This window comes from Diabrotica virgifera, chromosome 3 (genome assembly GCF_917563875.1).
Source record: "Diabrotica virgifera virgifera chromosome 3, PGI_DIABVI_V3a".
Classification (NCBI taxonomy): domain Eukaryota; kingdom Metazoa; phylum Arthropoda; class Insecta; order Coleoptera; family Chrysomelidae; genus Diabrotica; species Diabrotica virgifera.
Genome location: NC_065445.1, coordinates 111,665,697 through 111,687,226, shown reverse-complemented (window position 1 = coordinate 111,687,226; position 21,530 = coordinate 111,665,697). Strand labels below are relative to the sequence as shown.

General features: G+C 33.6%; 2 protein-coding genes across 3 annotated transcripts in view; one reads left to right on the top strand and one right to left on the bottom strand.

Moving 5' to 3' along the window:
* The window catches only part of LOC114332128 (putative polypeptide N-acetylgalactosaminyltransferase 9), a 602,804-nt gene that overhangs the window by 189,199 nt on the left and 392,075 nt on the right, over positions 1 to 21,530 (top strand). The window lies entirely within an intron of this gene.
* On the bottom strand, positions 10,804 to 14,277 carry LOC114330349 (uncharacterized). Its single transcript, XM_028279675.2, has 2 exons — positions 13,922 to 14,277; positions 10,804 to 12,344 (listed from the first exon to the last, which is right to left on the bottom strand). Exon 2 carries the CDS (start codon positions 12,069 to 12,071, stop codon positions 11,550 to 11,552), a length of 522 nt encoding a protein of 173 aa, XP_028135476.2. The 5' UTR covers positions 12,072 to 12,344; positions 13,922 to 14,277; the 3' UTR covers positions 10,804 to 11,549.

Here is a 21,530-nt window from a genome sequence, read left to right as displayed (position 1 = left end):
TAAAAGAACTGCAAGATAATAGTGAGACTGTGAGCTTACAACATAAGTTGTGCTGTACATAAAAATAAAATGCGAAAACAAACCACTAAACGCTTGTCCATATGAGGGATGTTTGCCAGCGGTTGACGCCGCGGTTAGCCGACATTTTGTATCGTACACGTGCGAGCGGTTGACTGGCGGTCCCATTCCTCGCCTAGTTAAACTTACAACCGCCGCGGTTTGACGACGCACCGGTTGGGTTTTTCAGGTAAACCGCGACGTCGACGTTGTCAAACCGCCCTCATGTGGACAAGCTGTAAGGTTCAAAACAGACGGACCACGCTGCAGTGGTACGCTGTGGATCCACAAAGTACAGTGGAACTCCGACAAGTCGGCCCCCGATAACCCGAAAGTCCGGCTAACCCGGACCGATTTTTATCAGACAAACATTTCAACAATATAAATGTATGTAATATAATATTTGAGAGATAATGTGTATTTGTGTAATTTGAACTATGCGATAGTAAAAATGGCACACGGCGGCAGAGCGACGGTCATTGGCTCGGATTATCGGAAACAGCAGGCACCTGTAGTACTCCTTTATGTATTTGAAACTGTCTTAGCATTGTTTAAAAAAGTCAAATGTTATTTAATAAATTCTTTGTTAAATAATGGTCTTAGTCTCCACCGTTCTTAAATAACATAGTATCGTTCCGATTATGACTGTATTGTGTGTAGTATAGTCTTGTATTGTTCGCTTCCGTTATGTAATCGTACTTCAGATAGATTTGTGTTTGCGTGTATTTTTGTCTACGTAATGGCAACAAAACGTAAAAATGTTGTGTGACAATAAAAAAGAAAGTAGAAGCATTAGGTAGGATCGATGAAGGCGAATCTTTAAAAACAATTGCAGCGTCAAATGGTGTCGGTACATCTACAGTATTGGATTGAAAAAAAAATAGAACTAAAATCCAAGAATTTTGTTTCAAAATGATAACAAAAGACAGTTTGGACAATCGGTGCAAAGCTAATACAGCTAAAAATGAGACTCTCGACGACGCTTTGTATGTGCGGTTTTGTGCGGAACGCGAACGTGGTTTACCAGTGTCTGGACCAACTCTATACTCTATACAACTATACCTAATTTAGATGTGTACTGTGCATATATATTTCATGTTATTTCAATTATAACGGAGTGTATCTGTAAGTATACCGTATTTTATTAATTTTTACCATATTCTCCGGCTAACCCGGATCGGCCGCAGTCCCGATTAATCCGACTTATCGAGGTTCCACTGTAGTTTCCGATGATTAGCCGTAAATTCCCATGCAAATCAAACGTACCATCCCAGACGAGCGACAGTGGCCAGCCACAGTCGCTCTACTCCACAGGAAACTACTTTTGTGGAACCACAGCGTAGAGCTGCGGCGTGGTCCGTCTGTTTTGAACGTATATCGGAAAGGGCCACAATAATCAAGCGGTGATGTCAAACAAGTTGAGACAGAGGGTCTATCCAGGTGTGATCTTGGGCTCCCGCTACATTCACCCAACTGAATTTCTATCTACCTGAGTCCTCTCTAAAACAACTTAAAATAATCTACTACGAAGACGACGCAATACTAATCTCTCAAAGTGAAGATGATTTACAACGTATGCTGTACCAATTTAATATAACCGCTAGAAAATTTAACATGTTACAGTCGAACCCGCTTATTGGAATAGCCTTCGTGCCAAGCAAAAATATTCTTATAACCGGGATATTCTAATAACCGATCATTGGTTGCTGACCGTAATAAGTGTACCTAATATGCGTAATAATAGTATCTCACAATAAAACACTGAAAACTTTTGTTTTCTATAGTTCCACAAAATTTATTATTTACAACTATGTGACTACTAGTCTGGGCTGATTATCGGAGAATAGGCCATTTTTGGGAAAAGTTATTTACCAGCAATTTTATTGCTGGAATCGAATCTTATGATTGTATATATTAATAATATAGGTATGCAAAGTCCGCAGATAGTGTGCTACTTTTTTTATAAACAAAATGGCGCCCGAAAATCGTGTTTTTTTCAATTTTTGCTCTATAACTCCAAAGATTTTAACTTTACACCAAAAACACTCAAATAAAAATTCACCGCAATTAAATTCTACATAGAGACGTGTTTTTTCCGATTTACTTCGAAGAAAACTTTCCACGGAAAAGCGGGTTTTTCCAACAAAATCTTTAATTTTCAACTAAACTTTTAGATAAGTAATTGTTAATCAATAATTAAATAACTTGGTAATGTAAAAGCCCTTTTTGTATAGTTTATAATTTCAGAAGCCGATGGAAATTACATAAACAGTTTAGCAACAATTGAACTGTTAGTTAAAAATTTACGGTCGTTATAATAACGACAATAGTTATCACGCATAAGAATAACTATGATTTTTTCATAAAAATACACTATACCTATCTAATGTACTTTACAGAATTGAAATTGGACCATTTAAGCGGCCTCAGGAATATTTTAAAATTATAAAGAATTTTTTGGCTTATAAACAAATAAAATCGGGAAATATTAAATTAAATTAAATTCTAAAAACGGTATTCGAAAAGTAGCGCCAGCACCCTCCTTTTAAAAGAAAAAACGTTTTATTATGATGGGTAGTTCCTGAGATACAACCGGTCAAATTTGACCGGAATTTACGGCAAAGAGATAAACAACAGGATCATAATTTTCAAACCATCACCTTTTAATTTTTGTCCTCTTTCTCTACACCAATTTTCATATCATTAAAATACTCATAACATATATTATTATAATAAAAACTATCGATAATACCTGTGAAAATTGCCAAAAATAGCAAAATTCCAATCAAAAATTAGGTTGGAGAAAATGTAACCCTCAAAGTTCAAAATCGGTATACGTTAAAAAAATGCATTTTCTCGGCTTCCCATGGAGCAATTTCCTTCATTCTTTTTTTGTTTCCAAGTAACTCGAGTAGAGCCATCGAACTAACGCATTAATAAATGTCAAACTTGCTTTTGTTTTGTTATAATAAATTAATTTATTTATTATAACACAAAATTTTAATGTGTTTAAATAAAAATTGTTTAAATAATTATACAGCTTTCAAATGAGAATATTTATGCTTCTAACTTTAAAAGCTACACTTGTAGTAAGTTTATCTAAAAAAAAGCATACAACTGGAAAAAATATGTAGTTTTCTGTTCTTTTAAATAAATTAATCTATTATAACAAAACAAAAGCAAGTTTGGCATTTGATAATGCGTTAGTTCGATGGCTCTACTCGATTTATTAGGGAACAAAAAAAGAATGAAGGAAATTGCTCCATGGGAAGCCGAGAAAATGCATTTTTTTAACGTATACCGATTTTGAACTTTGAGGGTTACACTTTCTCCAACCTAATTTTTGATTGGAATTTTGCTATTTTTGGCAATTTTCACACGTATTATCGATAGTTTTTATTATAATAATATATGTTATGAGTATTTTAAAGATATGAAAATTGGTGTGGAGAAAGAGGACAAAAATGAAAAGGTGATGGTTTAAAAATTATGATCCTATTGTTTATATATTTGCCGTAAATTCCGGTCAACTTTTACAGGTTGTATCTCAGGAACAACTCGTCGTAATTAAACGTTTTTCTTTCAAAAGAAGCGTTCTGCTGCTGCTTTTCGAAAACCGTTTTCACAATTTAATTTAGTTTAATATTTCCCGAGATATTTTATTTGTTTATAAGCCAAAAAATTGTTTATAATTTTAAAATATTCCTGGGGCCGCCTAAATAGTCCAATTTCAATTCTGTAAAGTAGATTAGATAGGTATAATGTCTTTTTATAAAAAAATCATAGTTATTCTTATGTATCTTAATTATTGTCGTTATTATAGCGACCGTAAATTTTTAATTAACAATTAAATTGTTGCTAAACTGTCCATTCAATTTTCATCGGCTTCTGGAATTATAATCTATATAAAAAGGGCTTTTACATTACCAAGTTATTTAATTATTGATTAACAATTACTTATCTAAAATTTTAGTTGAAATTAAAGATTTTGTTGGAAAAACCCGCTTTTTCCGGGGAAAGTTTTCGTCTAAGTGAATCGGGAAAAACATGTCTCTATGCAGAATTTAATTGCCGTGAATTTTTATTTGAGTGTTTTTGGTGTAAAGTTAAAATCTTTGAAGTTATAGAGCAAAAATTGAAAAAAACACGATTTTCGGGCGCCATTTTGTTCATAAAAAAGGTAGCACACTATCTGCGGACTTTGCATACCTATATTATTAATACATACAATAATAAGATTCGATTCCAGCAATAAAATTGCTGGTAAATAACTTTTCCTTGTATTTTGCTAATTAGCCCAGAGTATACAGCTGTTTCGGCAGAGTGCCTTTCTCAAGTGATATAATTTACAATGTGTTTGCCTTTTTAAGTCTCTAACTGAAGAGGTTGAGGAGTGGGGAGCTGTTTGTCTCGAGTTGGTCATTCAGAATTATATCTGTTTTTTTTTCAGTTTATTAATTTCCATAGATTCTAAAAAAGATAGCTTAAGGCCTTTATTTTGGATCTGCAGAATTTGAAACTCTTCAATGAAAGAATGATTATGATCTAGAAGGTGAAGTGCGTATGTAGAAGTGTCTGTTTTTCTATTGTTGAAAGCCCTTTTGTGTTCTGCTATCCGTTTGTCAAAAGTTCTGCCAGTTTGACCGATGTACGTTTTCGGACAGTCACCACAAGTTAGTTTGTACACACCACTCTGTAGTTGCTTTCTCTTTCGGCTTTTATTGTTCTTAATATATTTACTTAAGTTGTTGTTAGTTCTGAAAGCTGGTATTATTCCTTTCTTTTTTATGTATCTGGCTATTTTTGTTGTTATCTTGCCAGTATATGTGAGAGAGCAGAAGGTACTGGGTTCTTTCTGTGGTGGTGGATACACTAATTTCAGGGCTTTCTTATGGAGTTTTTGATTTAAAATTTTTATGGAGTTTTTGATTTAAAATTTTGTTTACTATAGCTATAACGAACAAACAGTAAACAAAATTTTAAATCAAAAACTCCATAAGAAAGCCCTAAAATTAGTGTATCCACCACCACAGAATGAACCCAGTACCTTCTGCTCTCTCACATATACTGGCAAGATAACAACAAAAATAGCCAGATGCATAAAAAAGAAAGGAATAATACCAGCTTTCAGAACTAACAACAACTTAAGCAAATATATTAAGAACAATAAAAGCCGAAATAGAAAGCAACAAGTGTGGTGTGTACAAACTAACTTGTGGTGACTGTCCGAAAACGTACATCGGTCAAACTGGCAGAACTTTTGACAAACGGATAGCAGAACACAAAAGGGCTTTCAACAATAGAAAAACAGACACTTCTACATACGCACTTCACCTTCTAGATCATAATCATTCTTTCAATGAAGAGTTTCAAATTCTGCATATCCAAAATAAAGGCCTTAAGCTATCTTTTTTAGAATCTATGGAAATTAATAAACTGAAAAATACAGATATAATTCTGAATGACCAACTCGAGACAAACAGCTCTCCACTCCTCAACCTCTTCAGTTAGAGACTTAAAAAGGCAAACACATTGTAAATTATATCACTTGAGAAAGGCACTCTGCCGAAACAGCTGTAGTCACATAGTTGTAAATAATAAATTTTGTGGAAGTATAGAAAATAAAAGTTTTCAGTGTTTTATTGTGAGATAAAATGAACTTCCATCAAGTAACGGTCGAATCCATCGATTAGTAATAATAGTACATACCATGTTAATATGTATGCATATAGTTTTAACGACGTTCTACACCTTCGGCAAAGAATTAAAGATTTGCATGAAATTTTATTATGTTATAGTTTACTTCAAAAAACTAAGACTTGATTTTTTAAAAATTGTTTTATCGTGCCGTTTAATTATTATTAAGGGTCAAAGTTAAGTTTTAACATGGGCTCTTATCGGAATTCTTAAAAAGTTAATAACTTTTGACCAAAATTCTCGATTTTTAATTATTTGTGCTTAAATTAAAGGTTTTTTGTAAGGAATAACATATTAAAAAATGAGGATTGTTTACCCTACCATTTATTTTTAATTTATTTATTATAATTAATTCCGTAATTTATTCCGTAATGTCCGTAATTTATTATAATTTATTTTTATAAAGTATTCAATACTGAAACATATGATTTGAGTATTCTGCTATAAATGCATTGTTACCAACTTTCGCTTGCATATAAGTTTCCCCCCTTTCCTCTGAGAGGCATACCCCGCAACGAAGTTGTAGAACGTCGTTTTATGTCAATAATATAATAGCGTAACTTATTTATTAAAAGACCAAATTACATTAGGTATATTATGTGGATGCATACAGTAATTAATATGAAATTTATGCAAAATATATATTATGTAAATATTTTCGTATTAAAATACATATAAGAAAATTACATCGGTAGTCTTGAAAAGTACATTATTTTTTACTTTAAGTACTTTACAACAAGTAGCTTGTTTTTTATTACATAAAAGACTAGTCACTTGTTGCTCTAAATTATAAAAATTAGACAAATTTACATTGGTTTGGCCCTTCAGAAAACGTCTTATCTTATAACATTACAAGCAATAAGGTTGGGCGAACTGTTCTTAAAATTTTTTTAACAGGCAAATGGGTGGCGGTATGTATATTTTGTACACAAAGGAAATTATTTTATGACCTGAAAACGTGAATTTGTCGGCGACCGGTTGAATTGGTACTCATAACAAACTAATAAAATATTTATTACCTGACAACCCTAATATAAAACAGCGCTACAGGCCGTCGCGTCGAGGTCCTTGGCGAGAAACCATAATACAAGATATAATTTAAATTTTTCGGAAATTGTAGGTAAAAATTTATTCGTCGACCTGAAAAATATTCTAATAAGCGGTATTATTTTATTAATATGTATTCCAATAAACGGATAAATTTATTAAGGAGTAAATGGAAACGTTTCTGGACCTCGAATTTATATTCCATAAACCGGGATATTCCTATAACCGGTACTCTAATAAGCGGGTTCTACTGTAATTTCTCCAAAAAAGACTAAATGCAACTAAACTAAACAGCAAATCTAATAAGGTGTAAATTAGAGCTGGAGGGTCAGATAATAGAACAAGTCATGGAGTTTGAATATCACACTATAATTGCCTGAATGAAACAATATGGAGAACTAAAAATACCTGAAAAGAAGTGAAAGGCAGAATTTAGAAAACAGTCATCAGACCAATAATGACATATGCGGCAGAAACACGACCTAATACAGAAAGGACAAAAAGAATGCTAGTGACAGCAGAGGTGAAAACACTTCGAAAAATCGATGGTAAGGACACTATGGGATAGAGCTAGAAATGCAGATATACGATGGACATGCAAGATGGACAACATTAATAACTGGGTGAAAAACAGAAGAGTAGAACGGAACGATTACATAAGCCTAATAACAATAAATAGAGTAGTAAGGAGGGCGAGAGACGGTTCCCCAATAGGAAGACGTTTAGTGGGAAGACCACGAAAACGATGGAATGACAACTTACTGGAGGCACATTGAAAAACAAACAGTCATGTCTACACAAAGAGAAGAAGACTTTTAAAAAAGCGACTTACATTCCTTATCCAAGGTCAGAAACAATAAATATCTATGGTGCATATTAAGATAATAATTATATTCTCGTGTTTACGAATTATATTTCTAATATCACACTTGGCATTCAACTGAATTAAAATGAGCACATGTAAAACGTGCTTAATTTTACATACGCTATGACGCTATAATTACAGTATTAATTCATCATTTTTTAACCCGGCACCTGCCACGTGGGGTGCTACCAGCACCCCATATCATATTTTTATCAAATATTTGGTATTTCAAATTTGGTTACCGTGCCGTGCGTCATAGTAGCTTTCTATAATAGTATATAGCATAGATGTATTAGCATTTGAAGTGGTTATTTAGTGTCATTCTGAACTTGTAGCTCTAAAGTCGAAATGGAGTGTCATCATCTGGCACTTTAAGTTTTAAATTTTTTTTGTATTTTTGATAAGCAGGTCAAATTTACATTTTTTATTGAAATAACTGATTTAAATTATTAATATAGACTCTATACTCACTAAATCTTAATTTGTTTAGATATTTTCCTTGACTTCATTTATTATGGCTTGGTACTTGCTAATTTGCTTATAACACCTTTTTTATTTTATTTTTTAACTTTTATAACATATTAGTGGCTAATAAGTTAATAAAACATGTTTTTTTATATTCTTGTGCTACTCAACACATTATTTTGTTTTTTAAACAAGTAGATCACAGAAAATTTTTAAGGGGTGCTGTGAGCACCCCACGTGGCAGTTGGCGCCTTGCAAAGCCACGTGGCAGGTGCCGGGTTAAGCAAGTTCTTATTCCCAAGGAATAACCACATAACCAGATTGGGGGAGACACGAGTGGTCAAAATAGCAAGAAATAAATCACCAATCGGTAGAAGTATCGGCCGACCGCGCAAAAGATGGAGTGACAACCTTCCATATATGCAATATAGGTATCAATCCGCCAATGAACAAGCAGCATTAGCATTGCATATAAAAAGGAAGAAGAAGAAGAAATTCTTATTCGTCTGACGAAACGTTTCTAAAAAGGACCAATTTGGATTTAATTTGTTATGCGCTTCAAGAAATAAAAGCAGTAAAATAAAAATTGCATTTTGTTTTGGCAACTGATGCACCTATCTTTAGAGATATGCAGATATGACCAATTTCAATGTATATTCGCAAAGTGATATGATCCCATTATTTTAAATAACATTTCAAAATTGATATAGAACAGAACTACTTTTTCGGATTGAAGAGCAAAGCAAAGAATAACGATGATATAAACTTCAAAACCCGTTTTATAGACAAAGGTGTATCGCGTTGACAAAGAATTATATTTAAATACATAAACATTGTTGTCTAAGGACATATATTTCTTGTTTAGCATTCCAAAAGGTCAAGACCGCTCTCTAAAAGAATGTACAAAGATTGTCAATATATTATTTTGAAATATTCGCATTAGGCACTAGTTAATAATATCTAATAATTTAACAAATCATAGTGAAAAGTATCTCTCTAATGTTGTTTGTGAGGTAATAACGATTTACTCCTAGATCCCGCGTACCCAAAAAAATGATTAATAGCAAGCTGAAAATTTTGTTAATGGCGTAACGGTGTCTAGTCGGACAAACTTTGATGTACGGGAACACTGGAACAGGGGAAGTTTTAATTGTGGAACAGTTTAAAAATTTGGAACGTCAGATTACGAAAACGCCCCACATATTTTGTCGGACAGAACCAGAGAACAACGACCACATGTGGCCGTTGTTGTCTGGACAGAACTTCCAATTGATTTGTTACCGTTCCATTAAACTCTCATATGCAAAAATCAGACTGCTATTTTATCACCAATATAATTCCTGTCATTTGACATGTTCTTCATGTTTGACTTATTAAAATGCCCAGTTGGTGATAAATACCAGTCTGATTTTTGCGTGAAAGTTTAATGAAATGGTAACAAATACGACATGGCTTTCTGTCTGACAAAATACATGGAACGTTTTCGTAGTCTGACGTTTCAAATTTTTAACCTGTTCCACAATTAAAACTTTTTCTGTTCCAGTGTTACCATACATCAAAGTTTGTCCTTCTAGACACCGTTAAGCTATTAACAAATTTTCAGCTTGCTACTAATCAACTTTATTTTTGTGCGCGTGATCCAGGACTAATTGCTAATCGCTAAGTCCTAGACCATAAATTGTAAAAATAATATTTACTTAAAAAATTTCAGGACGTGTTTCGACATATCTGTCATGCTCAGCTTTATAAATTAGCAGAAGCTAAGCGGAGTCTAATTTAAATAAAACTGGCATTAAATGTTTGTGTACGATCCAATTAATTTATTGTTTTTTATTATCTTAGATAAAAGTGCATAATTTCAAGAATACTGTCTAAGAATTTCAGATTGATCGGATTAAAATTACCAGAGATAGATACAGCATGTTGAACATCTCTACCTTCGACTCGCTTTGCCGCGGTTTCGCGCCAGCACGCTTGAGCGTAGTGAGAAACGTTCAACAACTGTTCGCCTTCTCTTTTGTATATTACTCTGCGATTCAAAAAACATATTCCGATGTGCATCATTTTACTATTTGACAGACAAATAAGAAGATGAAAATGTAGTTGTCAAAACTTTAAACGCGTTTTTCTCAAAACTGCTTTTTCAAATGCGATGGACATTGTCACTCAAAAATTACTCGACCGACTTACCTCAAATTTTGCGCAGATTTTCTTTAGGCATTTCATTAGGTAATCTGTCGAGATATATTTGTTTTTGCGCTTATTTTTGGTTTAAAAAATAATAAATATTGATTTTTACCCTTTTGTTACAAATAATTTCGTTTTTTTTTTGGACTTCCGAGTTATACCAAGAACTCAAAAACGGTTAAAAATAAAAAAACTCGACAGCGTTACCTCGAGAAACTCATGAGATAATAAAATCTCTTTGAATTATTCTGTCTGTAAAAATTTGTCACTATTGGCATATTTTCAATATTTTTTATTGAAAATATTTTTGGATATTCTGTGAAATGTACAATATGCTTCTTAAATTTAAAAATAAAATATAGTTTCAAAAAAAATCACAAAAATTTGCTTGAAATGTTGATTTCAAACCGTACTCTTTCCTTATACACAATGGTTTTAAAACTTTTTTGCGACTTAGTACTTTTTCAATAAGGTAAGCAGCACATTGGGACGCAAGTGACACAGGCGACGCAGTGCAGAACAGGTTACACAGGTCAGAAAATATACGTGTCACGCAGTGTGAGCGCATATTTGGAAGCAGTCCTCTCAAAAATTTTGAGGTGTGAATATCAAATATATTATCTGAACATAGAAAGAGAATTTTATAATTTAAATAATGGCGGTATTTCTGGACAGTTCCGAGTCAGAGTCAGAAGCTGAATTTGAAGAAACGGTTTTAATATTCAACATGTCAAAGAGAAAAAAATCATTTTGGAAAAGCCACTAGATGAAAAGGAGAAATACTCACGGGGAATTTGCACTATCATCCGAATCCTCTGAGCCTGCTTATTTAAATTATTTTCGGTTAAGCAGAAAACAAGTTGATGAAGTACATAATTTAATAGAAAACAGTATTTATTCAGATGGTTGTAATGCCGAAACACCAATAGGAACTAAAGAAAAACTAGCTGTTTTTTAAGGTATTATTTTTATTAATTTTATGTTTTATTAAAAATTACAAAAATATTAATTTAAACAGTCATAATTCTATACTCTATAATTTTCCACAAAATTACGAATATTACCGGTATTGGCGGTTTGAGGAGATGTCTCAATAGACAACCTGGGGGTGAGTGTGGTAGATGAATAATTATTATTGGTGCTTCTAGAGTTGTAAGCACTCGAGCATAAAAAAGAGTTGTTGGTCATAGGAGATAGAGGATTATTATAATGTTGATTCTCAGTATTCTGACTACTGTGGCTGGAACTTGGTGATTGAAGAGGTGTTGACGAGTAAGGGGGGCTGCTGAATATGAGTATTAACATATGCACCTGTAAAAACTCTTTGTTCACTATGAGTGTAGTTTTCTTGACTGGGATCCTGCATTTCTAAATATGCAGCTTCCAGCTGCGATATAGCTTGAAACACATCATTTCTTGCACGATGTTGAAATTTAGGAGACATTTTTTTGGTTATTTTGTACATCGACATATAAAAATGATAGAGATCATCATCCAAAGGCTTCTGTACTGCCCTTTCAACTGCTCTTTCTTCGGCCCTTTTTTGACGTTGGATAATTGACTGCTTTATCACTTCCTGTATATCATCATTTTTAGGTTTCTTATTTTTAGCTGGTTTGGTTGTGATTGATTGGTCTGCAGTTGCCTTACGTTTGGCATTTTCTTTTTCGTTATTTTTTTTGTATAACAATACCAGACGTAGACGGCTCATCAACAATGTCATTTTTAACACTCTCGATTTCTTCGGTATCATGTCGAATGTCGCTGGTCACCTCGTCAAAAAGTTCACTGTCTGGATCAACTATGAATTCTTCCTGTTGTAGGTCTTCATCTTCACTATCTTCTTGTAAATTACCTTCACGTGATCTGTTGGACATATATGGAATCAAAAAATTCATCTGTTTTTGAAATTTCCATTTTTTGATGACGACAGCAGCAGCTCCGCTTTTTAGACACTTTTTCTGTCTTCGCAGTGCATCGCGGTGGCAGTTACGAAGCTTAAGCCAAAGTGTCTTCGCCTCATTTCCTGTAACAAAGTTTTATTTTTAAATAAATTCAGGCGTAAAGGGGATAAAAGACTTATGCAATATTGCATGATGTGTTGAAAAATAGTAACACAGATGTAACTTTTTTGTAGGTCTATAGGTTCTGGAGATAGCTACAGAAGCATAACGTACAGCTATAGAATGGGGGATCGAACAGTTGCTAAAATAGTAAACGAGATATCTGTTGCAATATGGACCAACATGCAACCACTGTACTTAGCAAAACCGACTACTGAAATGTGGAAAGCGATGTCATTGGATTTTGAGAAGAAATGGCATTTCCCTCATTGCGTGGGAGCTGTCGACGGGAAACATATCGTAATTCAAAAACCACCCAAAACTGGCTCCTCATACTACAATTATAAACAACATTGCTCCATTGTTTTAATGGCTACCGTTGATGTAAATTATAAATTTACTACCATTGATGTTGGGTCAATGGGGAGATTCAGCGATGGTAATATTTTCTCAAGCAGCCTACTTGGGAAAAGAATGATGAGAAAAACTTTGGGTCTTCTACAGCCGACTTTATTCGGTACAGCTGAAGTGCATTTACCATACGTTTTTGTGGGCGATGAAGCCTTTCCGCTAACAGAAAATTTAATGCGACCTTATCCGAGACGAAGCGTTATTGGTAATGGTAATCTTGAAAATAAAATATTTAACTACAGGCTATCACGAGCCTGTCAATGTGTTGAATGTGCCTTTGGAATTCTCGCCTCTCGATTTCGTGTGTTCAGAAAGCCTTTTGAAATAAAAGTTGAAAGTGTTGTGAATGTTACAAAAGCAGCCTGTGTCCTGCACAACTACCTAAGAGGCTGTAAAGAAGCCTGTAACCACGTGGATGGAACCAATACTGAGTCAGCTACTTTCATTACGAAACAATAATATCCGAAGTACATCAAACGCTTTCCTAATAAGGCAAAACTTTACGCAATATTTTAATACAGAAGGGCAAATACCTTGGCAAGAATCAAGCGTTTTACAAGGAAAATTTTAATATTTTATTTAAGCAGAAAAATCTTGTAGTGGTCTAAGGGGAAAGGTACAAAATGTCGCCTGTCAAAATATTCAATTTGTTTTAAATGTATTGATTTATTTCGAATCCTGCGAAAACTAATAAGTATTTTTGAAAAATTTAAACGCAGATTGAAAGGATACGTTATTACCGAGAGCCGAAAGTCCCTTAGAATAAATTTTATTCTTTCGGCCCTCGGTAATAACGTATTATTTAATAATAAGTTTCTTTTGAATGAAATATTTGCAATGAGAAATCACACTAAATTTTCTCTTTGATTTTCACCTATGTAACCTATTAAAATCAATTAACATTATAGAAGTTTTCAGGGACTTTCTGCCCTCAGTAATAATATAATCTTTCATTCTGCGTTTAAATTTTTCAAAAATATTTATTAGTTTTCTCAGGATTCGAAAAAAATGAATGCATTTAAAACACATTGAACATTTTGACAGACGACATTTTGCGGCTATGCCCTTAAAAATAACGTAGCTATATACTTACTGTTCTGATATAATTAAAAGTATTTGTTTAACTTACCGCTTTTTAAATTTAGTTTTTTTCCTATATCATTTCATAATTCATCCTTCAATTTTGCTTTTAAATAATTGGGATCGTTGGTATCCTAAAGAATTGTCTGGCTTCTCACCAATTCAATTAATTGTTCATTCATTTCGAATATAACCACACAAAATTTTACTAGAAACAAACAAACTGCTCTGCACGTGGCACAGGAATCTGTGTCCGGACGACTGCGCTGGCAGGTTTTCTTAAACACAGTTCTGTGCTGCACTGCCCTGCATTTCAATTCGCGCGGCGTAATGTAATTGTACGGAAAACAGAAACCTGTGCTGTCCTACGCTGCGTTGCTTGCGTCACCTGCGTCTCAATGTGCGGCGCGCCTAAGTCAGTTTTTTTCGAGATACGGCTTTTTTGTTAATCTATTTCAAATTTTTGAATACCTGAATTCTGTCATTTTAATCGGGTGCACAAATTTCACTGTTTTTTACATGTTCCTGCTATAAGAATGGCACATGTAAAATTTCAATATAAAATCTCTAACAGTTTTCAATATATTAGAAAAAATCGCTTTTCATTTTGTAACTTCAAAGGGCTGTAACTTTTTTTATGTGCATATTTGTTAGTTAGTTTCAATCGAACTATTTTTGGTCCCAAAATATGTGATTTAATTTATGACCTACCTTTTTGTTGCACCCTGTATACTCCAAAAGAGATCATTGGCAGCATAGTTCAAGTTCAGTATGTACCACGCAATCTACATTACTATTTGATGCATAAACAATCGTTTGAACTACTTGTTTTTAAAACGGCAACAATTATTATTATCTCGAGGAAGTTGGCGGCGATAGTATAAAATGACCAGCAACTAATCCATATCTCAAATTTGTAAGTATGTATTTCTTTTTAATATGGGAATTATTGTAACACGTGAAAACGCTGTATCAGTGATTATATAAAATAATTTTTTAGTATGAACAAAATTTTGGATATTAGAAATAATATAGGGTTTACTAGGGAATAATATAAAAATATATTAGGTTCGTATTTTTTATTCTTCTTTCTTAGTTCACGAAGATTTTTTGATTTATAGATTGTCAAAATCTTAACCTTTTTGGCGGTCTGTCGTTACTTTGCCGTCGATTATTATTGTCTGATTTACATTATATTTTTCTTTGCATTTTACTTTATACTTTTTTCGTCTTTATTTTTCATTTCATCCAATTTCATTTACTGTGGGTCATTTGAATGGTTTAAGCGAGAATATATTCGTAAACATATTCTTCCTTTAGTGGTTACAAGTTCAGCGTGCAATGTGTAGATTTTTACTTTTCTGTTATTCCCACATAATATTTATATTCCCTGGCTTTTTCGTTAATTTCTTACCTTAGTCGAAACTGTTCCGCTCTAATTAGTCCATGTGGTGAGACCACTCCCGTCTGGAAAAATTTCTGATTCGGTTTCTTTGTGGATTGCTATTCAAAAATGTCCCCTTTAAACAAATCTAAAGGGTGCCGGGCGGAATTTTTGGGCAGAAATTGTTTAAACAATTTTTTTAAACAAATACAGAAGATCACGTTTTTTTGCTTCGGAGCATATATTTTTAAGTTTTGTGGGTCATTCTAAACAAAAAAGGTATCCTGTAAATTTTCTCAAAAATTGATAGTTTTTGAGTTATAGGCGATTTAAAATCTGAAAAATGCGAAAATATGCATTTTTGGGGCCTAAATACTCATATTTAAATTGGTATTTTTGAGGTTGCCAGATACTTAAATTGAAGATTAAGCTTCAAGATCCCAAAATGTAATTGCGTCTAACCTTAAATTAAGCCGTCGTTTTTTAATTGTTGAATGCATGTTCATCTGATTTTTTGCCGGTGCGGCGCGCTCTATTTCAAAAATCTCTATTGTTCCTCCGAAAGATATTTTTTCTAGATTCTTTGGAATATTCTAAATAAAATAAGTTTTTTGACATTTTTCTCAAAAATTAACAGTTTTAAAATTATAAGCGATTTAAAATTCGAAAATGCGTTTTTTTGGCATTTTTCGGATTTTAAATCGCTTATAACTTTAAAACTATTAACTTTTGAGAAAAATGTCAAAAACCTTATTTTATTTAGAATATCCCAAAGAATCTAGAAAACATTTCTAGAAAAAAATTTTTCGGAAGAAAATAGGAGATTTTTGAAATAGAGCGCGCCGCACCGGCAAAAATATCGGGTAAACACTCATATTTAACAATTAAAAAACAACGGTATAAATTAAGGCTAAACGCGATCACTCTTTAGAATTTTGAAGCTGAATGTTTATTCTTCAATTTAAGTACCTGGCAACCTCAAAAATACTAACTTAAATATGAGTTTTTAAGCCTCGAAAATACGTATTTTCGCATTTTTCAGATTTTAAATCGCCTATAACTTGAAAACTATCAATTTTTAAGAATCAATCTCTATCAAATATCTATCAAATTACAAGATACCTTTCTTGTTTAGAATGACACAAGAAACGTAAAAATATATGCTCCAGGGCAATAAAAGGTGATCTTTTGTATTTGTTTAAAAAAATTATTTAAACAATTTCTGTCCATAAATTCCGCGCGGCACCCTTCAGATTTGTTTAAAGGGGACATTTTTGAATAGGAATCCACAAAGAAACCGAATCAGAAATTTTTTCAGACGGGAGCGGTCTCACCACATGGACTAAATAGTTGGTCTTAATAATCATGTACTCTTCTGTACCCTCTTCTTTCAATAAACTTCGCCAAAATGTCTTGTGTTCGAGGTAAAACTCAGCAATTTTAATAACTTGCACTATGAAATTGGCAAAAGAGCTTAAAGTGCGGCCTGTCGAATTCTGCTTCGAACTCCAATCTCCTTGTCGTCTCTTATACTCACATGTAGCCTTGTATAGACTTGAAACATAGGCCTCCACACTGAGTCCTATATTTTGTTTTCAAATGACAGCTAATATCTTCAGATCTCCACTTTTGCTCTTTGGAACAAACCTAATAAAATATGTCGAATATAGTGATTTTTTAAGCATTAACATGTGCTTCCCTTCTTTTTCTCGAATAAAAGAACTCTTTGTCAGAATATATCAACTCAAAGTATCTGTCCATGAGTCGACTTCTTTCATATTGAGGAGAACATTAAACTTGATTATACTTCTTCTCCCCTAAACTTCATTGTCCCCTTCTTTTCATCAGCAAGAACAATAACGGCTAAATCTAAATCAATTTTTTTACTTTTTCGATAAATGTGGTGCCATTGGCGGGAAACCTCGAAAGACGGGAAAGCAATTGGACCTGATCAAGTTCCTGTTGAGTTACTCAGATTGTTAGATGAAGAGGGAATGACGATACTCCAAAGATTTTTCAACCAAATCTATAAAAAAGGAAAATTTCGTGTCCAATGGCTTGTATCTGCCTTTATCCCTTTGCCAAAAAAGAACAATGCAATAAAGTGTAAAGACCACCGACTGATAAGTCTGATGAGCTATTCTTTAAAATTATTCCTCAAAGTTCTTCACTACAGAATCTCCACAAAATGCGATAAGGTTATTGGTTGCTCATAATTTGGATTTAGAAAAGGCCTGGGTACCAGGAAAGCACTAGTTGCAAGCCAAGTGCTAGCTCAGAACTGCTACGATCAAAGGAAAGATGTAATGATGTGCTTTATAGATTATGAAAAAGCCTTCGATCGAGTAAAACATAAACTCGCACATATACTAAAACAACTCGACATAGATCAAAAAGACATTCGTTGCATAGAAGCTCTTTACTGGAATCAAACAGCTGTCGTCAAGGTGAATAATGAAACAACGCAAGCTCAAAAAATTCTCAGTGGTGTAAGACAGGGATGCATTCTCTCTCCACTACTGTTCAATTTATATTCAGAAAGTATCTTCCAGGAAGCTCTTGAGTAATGCGAAAGCGGCATCAAAGTAAATGGTACCTGTATCAATAATATACGATATGCGGAATGACTTGGTCTTAATATATATGGACCGTTCACTCTTGTTAGAGTATAGGTCGCTCAAATACTATGAGCTCTTTTAATCCATTTCACGCGGTGGATTAGTCCGCAGTGTCCTTTAGGTCGTCGTTCATAGGTGGTGATGTTTTTTTGCCTTCTCTACTATCTTCTTCCACTCACTCCGGTCCTGAATCTTTTCTCTCCAGTTTGCAATTTCCATCTTTGATATATCGTCTAGCAGTTGGTCTTCCCATCTTATTTTTGGTCTTGCTCTTGGTCTATTTGTTATTGGTCTCCAGTTCATTATCTTCCTGATCAGTTCTTCTACCCCTCTTCTTTGTGTGTGCCCAAACCATCTGAGCCTTTGTGCTTTAATAAATTTTACGAGATCTTCTCCTTCAGTTATATTTATTATTTCATGGTTCATCAGCTTTCTATATTCCCCTGTTTCTGTCTTGACTGGGCCATGTATTCTTCTCAAAATTTTTCTCTCAATTATTATTAACTTTTCTTCGTCTTTTTTCGTAAGGCACATTACTTCTGCTCCATAGGCTATCACTGGTCTAATTGCTGCTGTATATATTTTTAAATTTGTTTTTTTGCTCAGGTTTTTGTCCTTGAGTAGTCGGTGATATTTCCAATTTACCTGCTTTAATTCTTTCGTTTATCTCTATACTCCTTTCGTTTTTGCCGTCCACCATCACCCCCAGGTATTTGAAGCAATCTACTCTCTGGAATGTATTTTCACCTATCTATTTCTACCTACCTATTTCTGTTATTCTGTTTACATTGTCTCTTGTGCTTATAAGGTATTTTGTTTTATTCTGATTGATTATTAATCCTCTCGTCTTTGCTTCTCTTACCAGGGTTAAAAGTGCCTCTTCTAGTCTTTTTTTATCTCGTGCTACCAGTCCTAGGTCATCCGCATATCCTATGATCTGTGTTGAGCTTTGAATAATTGTCTTTTTCAGGCCTTTGTTCCTAATTACTCCTTCTAGAGCGATATTAAATAGTGTCGTTGACAGACTGTCTCCATGTCTTACCCCAAGTTCTATTTTGATGTCGTTTGTATCTCCCTCATTTGTTTTAACTTTTGCTGTTGAGTCTTTCATTGTCATTCTAGTTAGTCTTATTAATTTTGCCGGTATCTCCATTTTTTTCATTTCCTTTAATAATTGTTGTCCTTATATGCTGTCGAAGGCCTGTTGGAAGTCGATGAATAGTATGTGTAATTCTATGTCATGTTCATAGCTTTTTTCAATTGTTTGTGTTAGTACGTGTATTGCATCTATTGTTGATCTTCCTTTTCTAAAGCCCTGTTGGTATGGTCCTATAATTTTTTCTGTGTATTGATTTAGTCGGTTTCTTATAATTGTGGTCAATATCTTATACGTTGTATTTAGTAGCATAATTGCTCTGTAGTTACAACACTTAGTTGGATCTCCTTTCTTAAATATTGGTGCGATATGTCCGTTTTTCCATTCTATAGGCATGCTTTCGTCCTTCCAAATTGTAACCATTAATTTGTGCATTCGCTTCGTGAGCTCCTCTCCTCCCTTGATGATAAGTTCGTTGTTGATTTCATCTGGCCCTGGCGTTTTGTTTACTTTTAATTGTTTTAGTACCTCCATGAATTCCTGATAAGTAGGTGCGCCTTCCTGTTCATCCCTGTTATCTCTTATTATATCCTCATCATCTGAATCTGCCTTGTTGTTGTTTTTGTATAGGTCCGTGAAATGTTTTTCCCAATCTTTTTAGTTTATTTTTGTGACAGTTTTTTTGGTGCTGTATTGTTGTTTTATGTATTCGAACAATTTCTTGTTGTCTTTATTATTCGTTTCTAATTCTTGCATTTGTTCAGAGATCCATGTGTTCTTCTTTCTTCTATAGAGTTTTAATGCTTCTTGTTTTTCTTTTCTATATTGGCCCAGTTGATCCTGTTGTTCCTGTTCGGCATTTGACACAAATGTACGAAGTTCGAAGTTTTATCACTATTCACTAATTACTAATTATGTGGAATGTTTTTTTGCCGAACAAAAACACTATTAAAAATACATAGATCTTCCTTAGGACGGTAACAGCAACCCTTGTACTTTCATGAACGTCCCATTTTCATGAAATTGATAATAGGTATTAACAATATCACTCACGTTTTTGAACGCCACTTGGTCTTAATAGCAAACAATATAGAAGACCTCCAAAACCTTCTTAATAAAATTGGAGAACATAGCGAGAACATGGAACCTAGCATCAACATAAAAAAGACGAAGTTCCTTATAATCAGCCGTCAATTATGTCAACATCAAAATGCAAGACTAGAATATAACAATCAAGATGTAGAGTGCGTAAGAAAATTTAAGTACCTGGGAATCTGGCTATGTGAAGACTGGATGTCGGATATGGAAATTAAATGTCGGATAGAAAGGGCCAGAACTCCATTCATGAAATTAAGAAACGTCTTTACGAATTATGACTTTGACCTGAACCTAAGACTAAAATTCACGAAATGATATATTATATGGTCGGTGCTCCTATATGGCATGGAAGCATGGACTTTAAAAATAAACACAATGAATAAGCTAGAGGCATTTGAGATGTGGATTTATCGACGAATCCTTAAAGTTCCCTGGACCGCACGAATAACAAATGAAGAAATTCTGAGAAGAATTGGTACAGAATGACAACTGATATGCACAATTAAACAGAGAAAAAGGCATACCTGGGGCACCTAATTAGAAACGAAAGATACCAGTTTCTGCAAACCTTAATTGAAGGAAAGATTGAAGGAAGAAGGGGAGTGGATAGGAAGAAAATGTCATGGCTCCGTAATGTCAAACAGTGGACAGGGCTAAGAAAATGAGACCTAATACATACTGCAAGGAATAGAGAAAAATGGTCAAACGTGATCGCGAACATCCGTTAGTGGATTGCATAAGAAGAAGAAGAAGAATTAAATAAGCAAACAAATTCAATTATCAATTCCCTATATTGACATTTTCTAGAGTTTCTTTTGGCGGAGGCTCGATTATGAGTATGATGGCATATGTTTAGTGGCATATACATAGTTTGTGATGATTTATAACTGAATTTTAACTGCCGCTTGGTACTTCGTATAGTATTACTAATATTCTACAAGATTATGCTATTCCGTAAGTCCTGACATTGCTCGTTTTATAACTGATTTTTTAATCCACGTTGAAACTAGCCGACGGGCTAGTAATGGGCTTGAGCATGTCTGGTACATGCTACCTGCTAGTGAGAAGAACAACAATCATTTCTATTAACAACTTCAAACCATAAATATAAAACATAACTTAAATAAACTGCCATAAAACATACCAAAATGTATTAGAATTAGTTACTTTTAACGATTTTTTCCTTAACATTCATTTTTAAATTTGCTCTTCAGACAATAAAATATTATATAACATACCTGTTCCTTTAAATTTTCCGGTGTATTTAGCTTGGAGCTAAAATTGCGACATGATTTTTGTCTTAACCAATATAAAAAAACTTGTTTCAATTCCTTTAGCAAAGTAGCTTTTATTTCAACCTTCAGTTTACTTAATACCCAATTACCATATTTAACATTATTTACTGTACTCCACATACAGACTAAAATAAAAAGACCTTAAAACCTAAATATTTTTGTCACGC